General features: G+C 53.4%; 1 protein-coding gene across 2 annotated transcripts; it reads left to right on the top strand.

Annotated features, from left to right (window-relative positions):
* Positions 1-11: 11 nt before the first annotated feature.
* Positions 12-13,250, top strand: KCTD10 (potassium channel tetramerization domain containing 10). Of its 2 annotated transcripts, none has more exons than XM_021544689.3 (7): positions 12-74; positions 2,501-2,714; positions 7,490-7,659; positions 8,151-8,237; positions 8,820-8,872; positions 9,660-9,855; positions 10,436-13,250. In XM_021544689.3, the coding sequence occupies exons 2-7, from the start codon at positions 2,507-2,509 to the stop codon at positions 10,652-10,654; spliced, it is 933 nt and encodes a 310-aa protein (XP_021400364.1). In that variant the 5' UTR covers positions 12-74; positions 2,501-2,506; the 3' UTR covers positions 10,655-13,250. The 2 variants fall into 2 exon arrangements, with proteins under 2 accessions (XP_021400364.1, XP_021400363.1); XM_021544688.3 differs by lacking the exon at positions 12-74 and adding an exon at positions 726-783.
* The last annotated feature ends 445 nt before the right edge of the window (positions 13,251-13,695 follow it).

Genomic DNA, 13,695 nt, shown 5'->3' on the forward strand with positions numbered 1-13,695 from the left:
ACTTAAGACTTTCCCTCCGCAGTTCCGAGTCCTTCGGAGCCCATTTACCTCTGGCTGCAGCCGCAAGGAAAACGGTAAGTGGGAGGAGAAGCAGCACCACAGGCAGCTGAGGGGGGTGCGGAGCAGGGACAACCCCGTGTGTGACAGCACGAGAAGGACAAAGCCACCCAGGTGCCACCCCCGGGCAGCCACCCACAGAGGTGCGCTGCGGCTCGCAGGAGTCGCCCACAGCAGCCACAGAGCCCCCTCAGCCCCTCCGGCAGCCGCGCATCCCTCCCGTTCCCACCGCAGCCTCCCCGGGCCCGCACTGCGCTCACCCCGCCGCGCCTCCCCCCGCAGCCCCCCGGCGCTCACCCTCGTCCCGGCGGGCACCGGGCCGGGCCTCACAACCCCGGAACCCCCCGGGAACCCCCCGGGAACCCCCCGGGAACCCCCCGGTCCCTCCCGGCTCCGCCGCCAGGCCGCGGCCGCAGCCCCCTCCTCGCACCGTGTCCGCGCTGCCCGTCCGGCCGCCAACCCGCCCCGCCGCTGCCGTTCCGCCGGGCCGCTCACCGGCCGGGCGCAGGGGGAACGGCCCGCCCTGCGTCCCGCTGGTACCGGGGAGGCCGGGCCGGGCCGGGCCGAGCCGGGCCGAGCCCGTGAGGCGGCGGCGGCGCGGCGCGGGCCCGCCGGGCCATCGGACGGGTTTGGGGGCGCACCGGGCGGCGCCGGAAGGCGGGAGCGGCGGAAGTTCCGCGCCCGGCGCTGCCGCTCGCTCGCTCCGCGGGGCTCGGCCCGTTCATGGTGAGGGGAGAAGGCGGCTCGGGGCCGCGAGGGCGGGGAGGCGCTCTGGTGCTCGCGGGGGAGGAGGGGATGGAGGGGCGGATGGGGGACGGCGGGTGTGAGGGGGTGCGGGCCTCAGCACGGGGGAGGTGATGGGGGTCCCCTCGGTGGGGCGGGGGGCTTTGGGGCATGGGAAGGGGGCTGAGAGAGGCCGGGGGTTGCGGGTTGCCGTCCTGCCCGCTGCCCTGGGAGGGGTCGGGCTGAGGGTTTTGGGGGTCCGGCCGCCGAGAGCGGTGCGGGTGTTGAGGAGCGGCAGTGCCCAGGGGCGGCATGGAGAGAGGGGTCCCGGGGGGAGTCTGAGCCCCGGTCCGGTGTGGGGAGGGCAGCGCTGCGATTCGGGGTCATGATGGGATCGATCCCCCTCTGGAACCCCGCGCCCGTTCCTGCCCCAGCTCGGTACCGGAGGGAGCGGGAACGTGAGCTGAGATTGCTGCCTGTGCATCCCGGAGATGATGGGATCGTCTCCAGGCCACCCCTGCCGCTCCTGCTCCCTCTCCTGTGCCACACAGCTCCGGCTCCTTGGGGAGTTTCACGGCGGTGAAGCAAAAATCCTTCGGTTCGGCTCATCGCGGAGCCCTGGGAGCTGGAGGAGCAGGGATGGAGGAGGTGAATTATCCCACCTTTCCCATCCTGAGGGAAAACAGCCGCGGAGGCTCCTAGAGATTAAGGATTTAGCGGCTCTGGGGGCATTTGTGGTGCTGAGCCTCCGTGTGCCTGTGCCCGTGTGACCTCGGTGACAGGAATGTGGCTGGAGGTTGCTGTGTCCGGCTGGATTTTGGTGCTCTGAGCAGTGTGGGAGGGCAGGGAAGAGCAGGAAAGCTCATGTGTGCTCTCCGTGTTTGCTCCAAGAGAAAAAGACTTGAAAACCTGTGGATTTTCTGCCTTTTAGCACTTGGGAATCTGTTGATTTCTGCATTTGGACTCACAGGAATCATCTGCTCCACTTGTGTGTGTTGGGAATTGCCCAATTCCATCCCAGATTATTGATGGAGTAAGAGCTTTAAGCTGTGGAGTTGTGTGAGAAATGAAAGCAGTTGTGGGAAAGCTTGGCTTTGCAGTGCAAAACCCGGTTTAGCAATCCTAGGTGGTGGTTTTTTTTTTTTTGTTTGTTTGTTTGTTTTTTTTTTTCCCCTGGGGAAAAAAACAGGGACTGTGCCCACCAATGTCCTTCAGTTCCTGAGAGTGAAACATTGAAAACACTTGAGAACTTCACACAGAGCCACAGGAGGAGCCGAGGTGTGAAACACCCGGTGGGAGCAGGGGTGTCACACTGCCAGGGTGGCAATTGCTCCTTTGAGCTGGGAATTCCTTCCCTGAAGTGGAAAGTCCTTCCTTGAACTGGGAAGTCTTCCTTGAATTGGGAAGTCCTTCCTTGAGCTGGGAATTGCACTCTTGAAGTGGGAGCTGCTCCCTTGAACTGGGAATTGCACTCTTGAACTGGGAATTGCACTCTTGAACTGGGAAGTCCTTCCTTGAACTGGGAAGTCCTTCCTTGAGCTGGGAGTTGCTCCCTTGAGCTGGGAATTCCTTCCTTGAGCTGGGAGCTGCTCCCTTGAGCTGGGAGCTGCACTCTTGAAGTGGGAACTCCTTCCTTGAACTGAGACCTCCTTCCTTGACTGGGAGTTGCACTCTTGAAGTGGGAACTCCTTCCTTGAGCTGGGCATCCCCTTCCTTGCAGGAAGAGATGTCGGGAGAGAGTGTGGTGAGCTCAGCAGTGCCGGCGGCCGCGACGCGCACGACGTCCTTCAAGGGGAGCAGCCCCAGCTCCAAGTACGTGAAGCTGAACGTGGGAGGGGCCCTGTACTACACCACCATGCAGACCCTGACCAAGCAGGACACCATGCTCAAGGCCATGTTCAGCGGGCGCATGGAAGTGCTCACGGACAGCGAAGGTGAGGATCGGGACCTTCCCGGCGCCCTCCGCGTCCTTCCTGGCCAGGGAAAGTCACTGCGGTCGTGGGAAGGTCACAGGACCTTCTGTTTGAAGGGTTGGAAGGATGGAGGAGCTCTCCTACAAGGGAGGGTTGGGATTGTTCAGCCTGGACAAAAGGCAGGTTTGGGGTGACCTAATTGTGGCTTTCCAGTGCCTGAAGGAGCTACAAGAACCACAGAGGGAGGATATTTATAAAGCCCTGGAGTGGCAGGACCAGAGAATAGGTTTGGATGAGATATTGGGAAGGAATCTTTCCCTGTGAGGGTGGGGAGGCCCTGGCACAGGGTGCCCAGAGAAGCTGTGGCTGTCCCTGGATCCCTGGAAATGTCCAGGGCCAGGTTGAATGGGGCTTGGAGCAGCTTGGGATAGTGGAAGGTGTCCCTGCCCATGGCAAGGAGTGGACTAAATAATCTTCAAGATTCCTCCCAACCCAAAAACTGCTGTTGTTCCATGATTCCATGATTGTACAGCTGGGAAAAATGTGGAACAAAAGACAAAGATGATCTGAGTGGTTGCCTGAACAGAAGGACACCAAGAAGTGCCAGAGCTCCTGTCAGGCCCTGGTGACACCTGGAGCATCTTTTCCTTTCAGAATACTGACACTAAAGCTCTGGAGTCCATGGAAAAAGGCGTGGATAGTGATTAGGAATCCTTGAGCTGGGACTTGTGTGTCTTCTTGGAAGCTCAGAATGCCATTCCCTCTTGTCTCCTTGCTTATAAATAAAATATAAAACATACTCTGAACATAGGTATAAACGAGTTAAAAGCTGATTTTTTTTTAAATGAAACAATTATCTCGTGGGACTGTTGACAGCTGATTTCCCTAAAATAGAACCAGTTGCAAAATTTTCAGAAAATTTGGAATTTTATCTCCGCATTCCCACATTGTGGATGTGCCAGAGTTTAATTAGAAGCTCAGCTTTATTTTCACTCTGATGTTTTACCCATAACAATATTTAAAGACCTTTGTCTTTAACAACAGCCTCTGCAAAGCTGAGCCTGGAGGTTCAAACACCTCCCTTGGGATTAGTTAATTACTATTTGAAAAATTTTGTTTGAATTTGCTGAAAATAGAGAAAATACAGTACAGGGTTGGACTGAGTTTTGAATGCTTTAAAATAGTCTGTTTAAAGGTTTATGATAAGCTTACCTGAGATAAAAGGAAGTGAACTTGAAGGAAAAAATGTAAAAATACAACCTGATTAGCTGAATATTCCTGGTTTAGCCAGAAGTCTTTATATTTAAGCTGGGGAAAACAAAGCTGTATTGTTCCAGGTGTAATGCCAGGCCAGGATAAAGCAGGAATGTGGATGCTGTGATTTGGGGCTCTGGACCAAAGGGTCTCTGGGATGCTTATCCTGGGTACAGACCATGGAGGTTGCATTAAAAAAGTCACTCTGTGGGTCAAATTTGGAAAAAAAGTCAAATGGGAATCAACACTGGGTCAAATTTGGGAAAACCCCTTTCATGTGGGAATCAACACCTTGACTGGGAACACTGGAGGAGTGGAAATGTTGTGAACATTCTCCCTTTGCTAAACTTGGGGTGGATCTTCATGTCCCTCCCTGAAGCTGCTTCGCTGAATTTGGTAATTCCAGACTTCCTGTGGTTGGAAATGGATTGGAAATTCCAAATTCATTTTGGAAAGTCACCCTGGCATGATCCCAGTGTCCTGGGCAGGTGTAGGAGGGTTGGGACATCTCATGGCCAGGGCTCAGAGGCTCTGGAAGTGCAGGTGCTGTTTGCACCCCAAATCTGAGGGTAACTGGAGTTTCTCCCACTAAAATCCCAAGTTTGTTTTGCTGTGGCTCCCACATTGTGTGTGTGGGATTGTTCCATGGAACCAGTTTGTGTTTTAAGAGGAATTTGATACTTCCTGTATGTTGTAACACAGACACTCCCATTGCAGCAGTTCTTGCTTTATCTCCCCTTGCCTGGAAACTGGGACAATAGCACTGGGCCTGCTAAAGGAAACACTTTTTATCTGGAATTCTTCAAAATCCTCCTAATTGGTCACACCCAAAACCTGGCACCAAATGAGATGTTTCTTAGGAAAAGAAGCCAGGCTTGGGGAGCAACTGGAAGGAGTTGGGTTTAACCAGTCTGGAATTTGGCACATGGGGTCCTGCTCTGTGTCTGGGATTCAGATCCCTGCTCCTCCTCCCAGCTGAACAATTCCAACCTGCTGCTCCTCAGGCTGGAGGAGAAAAGTCTGGGCTTCTCTGGCTGTGGGTGGCAGATGATTGTTTTCAGCTTACAAATCATTGATTAACTGTAGCAAATCAGTATATTTGGAACATTTTCTTTGGATGGTAATGAGCAGTGAGAAGGATATGAGTTTTCTAGGTGCATCCACCTGTTTAAAGTTCTCTTTTTTTCCTGACTCCCTGCTGCTGTTGATGGGGAAGCTGTTCCTGGTCCAGCTGCTGATAAGAGAGTGGAGCCTCAGGCAGTGTCCAATGTCAGGCTCCTGTTTCACCTGCCAGGGCTTGGTTGGAATATACCTGGTTTTAGCTGGAATGTTTGGATCCTGTCCCTGAGAATTCCTGTAAGACAAAGATGAATTTCTGAAGGTGTGATGTGTCCATGGACAAAGGCAGTGAGGGGAGGGGGGTTCTGCCCCCGTGCCCAGCTGAGACCCCACCTGCAGAGCTGCCCCAGCCCCGGGACCCAGCACAGGAGAGAGTCCAGAGGAATCACCAGGATGATCAAAGGGATGAAGCAGCTCTGCTGGGAGGAAAGTCTGGGATTGTTCAGCCTGGAGAAGGGAAGGCTCTGGAGTGGCCTAAGTGTGGCTTCCAGGGCCTGAAGGAGCTGACAAAAAGATGGGGAATGACTATTTGCAAGGGCCTGGAGTGACAGGACAAGTGAGGATGGCTTCAAATTGCCAGAGGGCAGGAGTAGATGGGATATTGGGAAGAAATCCACCCTGTGAGGGTGGTGAGAGGCTGGGATGGAATTCCCAGAGAAGCTGTGGCTGTCCCATCCCTGGAAGCGTCCAAGGCCAGGTTGGACAGGACTCAGAGCAGCCTGGGATAGTGGAAGGTAGCTGCCCATGGCCGGGGGTTGGAACTGGATAAACTTTAGGTTCCCTTCCAACTCAAACCATTCCATGATTCCATACAGCTCATGGATTCCATGTCCATGTTCCTAAATGGATCACAGGATGTTTTTGGAACACTGCAATTAAAAAATAACTCTGAAAGACTTCAGCCCACTTGTTGGCTTTGCTGTGGCCGAGTGGCACCGGGGTCACTTTCCTGTGACTCATCTCCTTTGGGCTGTTTGGGGAAAGCAGAAGGGTTTTTAAAGCTCTTCTAATGGTCACTCTGATTTTGCAACACTACTGAAAGTGTTTTCTCATCCCCACATGAAAATGAGCAACTCTGCTTCAGTTTCACCATCTGTACAGATTAAGTTGCTGCAGATTTTTGCAGCCTACAAGGAACCACAGAGGAGTTGGGGAATGGTAATTCTGCTCTCAACTGGCCCTTTACTTTTCTGTGTTCTCCAGTGAGCTTGGGAAGTGGCTGCATTTGTGGAATATGGCTTGTGCTTCCTCTTTATCAGAGAATCCCAGAATGGTTTGGGTCAGAAAGGACTTTAAAGCTCACCTTGTTCCACCCCTACCATGGGCAGACACACCTTCCACTAAATCTCCCACTAAAATGGGATTTCTCGCTTTCCACACTGCCAAATGGGCTTTTTTCTGCTCTAGCTGGATTAGCCATTAGTCTGGATCAGTCCTTTGTTTCATCATTTCTTTCTCTAGTTTGTTGTTCCAGCCTGTAAAATCACACTTGGAGCACACTTTGTGTTGTCTGTGGACAGCAGGAATGAGGGAGCTGGGAAGCCTGGAGTGAGCTGCTGCAGAATGTCTCGTTTTCCCTCAGAAAAGGCCATGTTCCCTTTCCAGATTGAACCAAATGTTCAGACTTTTCTTCGTAATTCCATTCATGCAGAGCACACAGGGGCTGATTTAACCTACTTTCCTTATTTGTCCAAAATATGACTCCTTCCCCACAAGCGTTTCCTCGCTGCATTCCTGAGCCTCAGCCTGTGAGAGTGGCCATCTGTTCACTCAGGGAAACTCCAGCCTCAGCACTGCCTGACTTTTCCAGGCTCCAGCCTGATCCCAGCAGCGAGAGGTGAAGTGTGGATCCTGCACCCACAGCTTTGGTTTGTAGCTCTTTTCTTCCCTGGAGGAGAGAAGGCTCCAGGGAGACCTTGGAGCACTTTGCAGTGCCTAAAGGGGCTCCAGGAGAGCTGGAAGAGGGACTTTGGACAAGGACATGGAGAGACAAGACAAGGGGGAATGGCTTCCCACTGTCAGAGGCAGGGTTAGATGGGATATTGAGAAGAAGCTATTCCATGTGAGAGTGCTGAGGCCCTGGCACAGGGTCCCCAGAGAGGCTGTGGCTGTTCCATCCATGGAAATGCCCAAGGCCAGGTGGGCAGGGGTTTGGAGCAACCTGGGATAGTGGGAGGTGTCCCTGCCCATGGTAGGGGTGGGACTGGATGGGCTTTAAGTTCCCTTCCAACCCAAACCATTCCATGATTCTCCTCCCACCACGGTCCTAAGCTCCAGCTTAGGAGGTGCTGCACTCTCTGCTCACATTCCCTGTTCCAGCCTCACACGCCCAGTTCCATCATGTCCTTCACCAGTTTGCTCTGCCAATGCCTTTTGCCACATTCATCTCAGCTTGTCCTTACTGTGGCCTTCCTTGTCCCCAGGCTGGATCCTGATTGACCGCTGTGGGAAGCACTTTGGGACAATCCTGAACTACCTGCGGGACGGGGCCGTGCCGCTCCCGGAGAGCCGCCGGGAGATCGAGGAGCTGCTGGCCGAGGCCAAGTACTACCTGGTGCAGGGGCTGGTGGATGAATGCCAGGCAGCCCTGCAGGTGGGCACGGGGCTCAGGGGCAGCCGGGGGTGGGCAGCAGCATCTGGGCAGAGCAGGATTTTCTCCTGGTCTTCATGTGTTGATTTTGGAGGCTTGGGTGGAAATGGGAATCGTTCGTGTTGCCATCTGCTGGAGTCTGTTCACATCTAGGAAAACCAGCTTCTTCCCAGAGCTGCTGGGAGTCCTGTTGTGTTATTTATTATGTTCTGAGGTTCCCATCTTGGGTTGATGCCACTGTCACTGATGTCCTGTCTGAGAGAAGCCTCATTCCAGATCCTGCTGTTTAACTGGGCACAGGACATTCAGTGGTGGAGAGCAGGAATAGACACCTCAGGTACTCCCAGAAGAATGGTGCCAGGCCAGCTACAGCCCAGAAATTACCACAGGGACAGACTGGACATTGCTTCCTCAGCAGAGATCATTCCCAGAAAATGTGGGTGTGCTCTGGGATCTGTTGTCACTCAGCTGCTGTTTGGTTCTTGCTCCCACAGAACAAGGACGCGTACGAGCCCTTCTGCAAGGTCCCGGTGATCACCTCTTCCAAGGAGGAGCAGAAGCTGATTGCAACCTCCAACAAGGTGAGAGAGACTGGGATGTGCCACAGGGAGAGCTGGGGGTGCCCAGCCTAGAGAGAAGAAGGCTTTGGGGAGACCCCAGAGCTCCTTCCAGTGTCTAAAGGGGCTCCAAGAGAGCTGGAATGCTGGACAAGGGATGGAGTGACAGGATAAGGGTGATGCCTTTAAGCTGAAGGGCAGGGTTAGCTGCGATTAGGAAAAAAATTCTTCCCTGTGAGGGTGGTGAGGCCCTGTCTCAGGTTGCCCAGAGAAGCTGTGGCTGCCCTGAATCCCTGGAAATGTCCAAGGCCAGGTTAGACAGGGCTTGAAGCAACCTGGGATAGAATAAAGTGTCCCTGCAGATAGCACAATCTGATAAAACAAAGGGAAGATAAGAATAAATGAGAATCCAGTCCCAGAAGGGATCAGGAAAGATTGCAGTCCCATTGCCAACCTATGCATCACAGGTTTGCAGCAACAGCAGTAACAACATTGAAATCCCACTGGGAATTTGTCATTGCAGCTTTTCCGTGGGGCCTTGGGCTGAGCTGAGGTTCCAGCTCTGGCTGTGCTCCCTGGAACTCATCTGTGCTTTATTTCTTACAGCCAGCAGTGAAGCTGCTCTATAACAGAAGCAACAACAAATATTCCTACACCAGGTAAGTGACTTCAGCTGGAAGGGTTGGAAGCTTTTCATAGACTAAAATCCACTATAAAAGTTTCCTTTTTCTTCCTCCAGCCCCGATGACAGATTGGTGTTGGCAGGCATTCCATTTTTTCCCAATTAATTTCAAACTGTAGTCAGGAGGGAGTCTGCTGCCATCCATGGAAGGCTGAGCCTGTGCTATTTCTGTGCCAGAGGAGTTCCTCTAATCCTTAGGTGCAGCTGGCAGAGACTCCTGGCCAAGTGCTATCTGCATTCCCATGGACTGCAGTGTGGTAGTTAAACACAGGGAGCTCAGTGAGTGGTGAAATCATCAAACTGGGGGCCTTGTCCTCTTTCCCTTATTCCCTTATAAGTTTCATGACATAACAGTGCCCATCCAGGGTGCTGAGCTCAGGAATGGTTTGATTTGGCTGGTAGGACTTTGCACCTGGGTGAAATGGCCTTAGACAGTTGTTCACAGGGTTGTTGCTGTTGTATTGGTGCTGCTTCAGGTTATCCTGCCTGTAGTGTTGAAATAATAAGAATTAATTTATTTGGTTTGCCCCATCCCTGGAAGTGTCCAAGGCCAGGTTGGATGGGGCTTGGAGCAACCTGAGCTAGTGGAAGGTGTCCCTGCTCATGTCACAGGGGGGCACTGGATGGGCTTTAAGGTCCCTCCAACCCAAACCATGCTGGGATTCTGTGGCACAGGAGTCTGGGCTCTCAGGGCTGTCAGTGCTCGCTGCTCCCACTCTTTCCATGTGCTCTGTAAATTCCTGCTGCTGCCTCCATTCCCACAGCAACTCCGATGATAACATGCTGAAGAACATCGAGCTCTTTGACAAGCTGTCCCTGAGGTTCAACGGGAGGGTGCTGTTCATCAAGGATGTCATTGGGGATGAGATCTGCTGCTGGTCCTTCTACGGGCAGGGCCGCAAGATCGCCGAGGTCTGCTGCACCTCCATCGTTTATGCCACCGAGAAGAAACAGACCAAGGTACAGGAAAACTGGGAATGCTCCAGCCTGGCACCCTGACAGCTGAGCAGGCTGGCACTTTGTCATTGTTCAGCGCTTCCGGAGGATAATCAGTGCATTGAGAGTGGGGCAGCAGCTGGAGCTCATCCTGGGGGCAGTTGGGATATTCCAAAAAGCCCTGTGGTATTCCATAATGCATCGTGGTATCCGTAATGTTCAGTCCAGCTCTGTTTTCAGACAAATTTGTGCATTTAACTACATTTGGGTTTGGGAGTTACAAATAGATGACCTAGGGATGGAACTAAGTTGTCTTTAAGGTGCCTCCTAACCCAAACCATTTCCTGGCTCTACACCCCCATGTAATGAGGGATCCAGCAATGGAATACCTTCCCTGTATTCTTCCCTTTCTCAGGAGAGATCTGCCTGGTTCTGGCAAAAACCCAACTTGTTGGACTGAAAAGCTGGAAGCAAAAAGTAGAAAGGAGTAGAAAGGACTGTGCCTGAAAGGATTTCTGTGCCTGGGGTTCAGTTAACACTGGATGTCAGGAATCTTAACCACTCACTGCCTGCACTGAGTGACCTTCTCTTCCCTGCCTGCCAGGTGGAGTTCCCAGAAGCCCGAATTTACGAGGAGACCCTGAACATTCTTCTGTACGAATCCCAGGATGGGAGGGGGCCGGACAATGCCCTCCTGGAAGCCACAGGAGGGGCTGCAGGGCGCTCCCACCACCTGGAGGAGGACGAGGAGCGGGAGCGCATCGAGCGCGTGCGGAGGATCCACATCAAGCGCCCGGATGACAGGGCCCACCTGCACCAGTGAGCCTGGGGACCCCCACAGCTCTGGGCAAGGGGCTGCCCTGCAGCAGGATCAGGCAGTGCAACTCCTGTCCAGCACAGTCTGTAAATTGGGATTTGTAACAAACTCTAGGTTATTTGGGGTATTTAAATGCGGTAGTTGTAGGGCGAGGGTCAATGAGGTTACTGGGCAGCCTGGAAGGGCCTGTTGAGCAGCTGGAGAAATGCCCAGAATTTTTAGCACTCTTGTCGTTGCTGTTTTGTGCTGGAGAGAAGGAGGATGGCTTCCTGTGGCTTTGGTAATGATCCTGCACTTTAAAACCAAATCAACAAACAAAAGGTCAGCCAGCCACCCTCCTTCCCTCCAGGCACTCCCTGACCCTCCTGGGCTGGGGGGGAAGGCAGGGACCTGGACCCAGGGCTGCTGCACAGCTCCCTGGCTCCTGGGAGAGAGCTTGGGGGTGTCTTGGGTGACTCCCCAAAGAAAAATGGCACAGGCTGATGAGATTCCTGGAGTTCTGGGGGCAGAGGGATTCCTCAGAGCAGTGGGAGGGAGCAGGGGCTGCTCCCTCAGGTTCCCCGCAGCTCTCAGGATCTGTTCCTCCAAGGGTTCAGTGGAGCTTCTGCAGCGCTGAGCTGGGGACACCCATCCCTGTTTTATCCCTACAGTTCAAGGTTAAAATTCCTCCCAAAGGAGGAGAATCAGGAGCAAATTGTCCATGGTTGCTTTCCCTAAGAGTGGTGTTGGTACTGGTCAGTGCTTAGAGCTTCTGCCTGAGCCTGGATCTCAGCTGGGGAGTTGGTTTCCAGCAGCTCCCAGGTACCAGGAGTCACAGCAGGTTCAGTCCCCCCATGTTGGGGGGTGCTGGTGGGGGGCAGCAGCCCTGGTTCCCTTCTGGAGCTGATCCAGGAGAGTTGCCTTGTTCTGAGTGAGGGGAAACAGAAGCAGGCAGTGACCCAGAGGCAGATATTCCCTGTTTGACTTCATCCTGAGGCTGTTCCAAGTCCTCCCAGCCATGGCAGCTGTGTGTGGAAGGGCAGAGCATGGAGAAGGTCACTGCACTGTGGTTTTTTACGAGTGCTTTTCTCTTGTCAATGAATATTTTATCTACCTCCTTGTCTCCTGTTGCCTGTTGTGGAGTCAAGTGACAGCAGTGGTGGGAGGTGGGGTGTCATTCCATAGGGCTGGCAGCAGAGCTACAGCTGTGACAGTTCAGGTCACCAGTCCTGGGAGGCAGAGAAACCTGAGGTAGGAAGTGTTAAACTTGTACTGCAGCAGCACCCATGGGTGACACCAGAGCACTCTGCCCTGGGCTAGAGTTTCTTTTGACCCTTTCTCTGGAATATTTAGCCCTGGCTTTAATAGCCATGCTCTGTGTTCCTGCTCCTGCCTCAGGGCTGCTAAGGACATGGGAACAGTGTAAAAACCAAAGGTGCTGCAGCAGCACCAGCCACGTTCTTCTGTTCCACAGAGCTCCTTGGTAGAGGCTGAAACACACCAGGAAGTGGCTGTACAGTTTTGGATCATCAATTAAAGCTCAAAGATTTCCAATTTAATCTGAGGCCATTTTTCTAGTAACCAAAGACTTCTCCACGTTGCAGGCAGCTGCTGGCTGTGGCAGGTGGGGTTGTTGTACCTGTCTCCTCTTTCTCCTGCAGCTCTTGATTGTTCACTGAGAGCTCCACAGTCTCCTTGGGGTTCAGCAGCTTCAGCTCTGTCCTGACACCTCAGGGCTTCCAGTTTTTTACTTAAACCTGTTTGCAGCACCCTGTAGGGCTGGAGCAGTGCAGAGGGGGAAGGAGCCAGTGCCTCTCCCCTCAGGGCTGGGATGAGCTGAGGGTGAGCCAGAAAAGTCCTGGATTGCTGTTTCTCCAGCACTGTGTGCTTTGACACTTGCTGGTGATTGCTGGGCTGTTTCTGGGCATCTCAGCATCTGGAGCAGCCCTGCTGCCCTTGGGGGTGGAGCTGTGTCTCAGCAGAGGGTGACCAGGGACCAGTCCTGCAGCAAGCCCTGCTCCTTCCAGCTGGGAGCTGCACTCCAGCAGGCTCCAACACAGCTCAGCTGTGCTGACCTGCAGACCCCAGACCAAATCCAGTCCTGTGGGGCAGAGCAGCTTCAGCCCCAGGAGGTGACAGCAGTACTAAGCACCTGACAGGTCACAGCTACGTGATTAACTTTTTTGTAAATAGATCCTTAACTGGCTTCAGGCTTTTCCCTTTCAGGTTATGCAAACTAAGTTCTTAAAAACCAGGGGAGGGCTGTTTTTAATCTTTGTACAGTGCTTTGTACAGCTGTTGGTTTAGCAAAGTCACTCCAGGAGGGTTAAAAGTTTCAATTTCAGTTTTGTTACTGCATTTGTGGGCAGACTCTGCCTTAACTCACTCCTGAGCTCACCCTCGGGGTGCTGGAGTGCTGCAGCCAAGCTGTGCTGTCCTGGGGCCTGTCCTTTACCTGCTGCCCCTGTCCTTGCTCTGGCACACCCTGGCCATGCCCTTGCACAAATGCTCTCAGCCCTGAGCCTCGTTACCCTAAGTGGTTTTATTCTGAGCTCTCAGGTGCAGCTGGGGCTCAGGGCAGGTGTCCTGGGCACAAGCAGCTCTTCAGATTATCCTTCCCTGCCTCCCAGCACCAGCAGTGACAGCACAGCCCAGGGGAGCTGAGGAAAGTCCCCTGGGGAAGGGATTTTGTCCCCTCCCAGCTCCTGACATGGGTGGGGCTGCACGAGGAGGGGACAGGGACCAGCCCTGGTGCCCCCTTCCCACCTCTCTCCCTGTAGCACCAAAGCAGCTGCTCCTGCATTTCCCCAAGGCAGGTTGGGATCCCCTGAGCAGCACCTGGGCAAGGCTCCAAGCTCCCACCCTACCTTAGAGCAAAGCATAGGTAGAACCTTTCAGTCTTCATGGAATTGTTTCATGGACAACAGCAAATTCCTGTTCTGTACAATCATTCCCACCCGTCCAGACTTCTGCACAGAACAAGCTTCAGCTGGATTTCAGTGTATGGTTGATGTTTGCAATATGTACTTTTGGTTTTGTTTTTTTTTTTTTAATATAACACAATAAAT

Source organism: Lonchura striata, chromosome 18, assembly GCF_046129695.1.
Source record: "Lonchura striata isolate bLonStr1 chromosome 18, bLonStr1.mat, whole genome shotgun sequence".
Taxonomy (NCBI): domain Eukaryota; kingdom Metazoa; phylum Chordata; class Aves; order Passeriformes; family Estrildidae; genus Lonchura; species Lonchura striata.

Bases quoted from the DNA above. Each gene is read 5' to 3' on its own strand.
- KCTD10 (XM_021544688.3), top strand. The intron at 7,660-8,150 runs GTGGGCACGGGG...TTGCTCCCACAG, and splicing joins AATGCCAGGCAGCCCTGCAG to AACAAGGACGCGTACGAGCC. The intron at 8,238-8,819 runs GTGAGAGAGACT...TATTTCTTACAG, and splicing joins TGATTGCAACCTCCAACAAG to CCAGCAGTGAAGCTGCTCTA.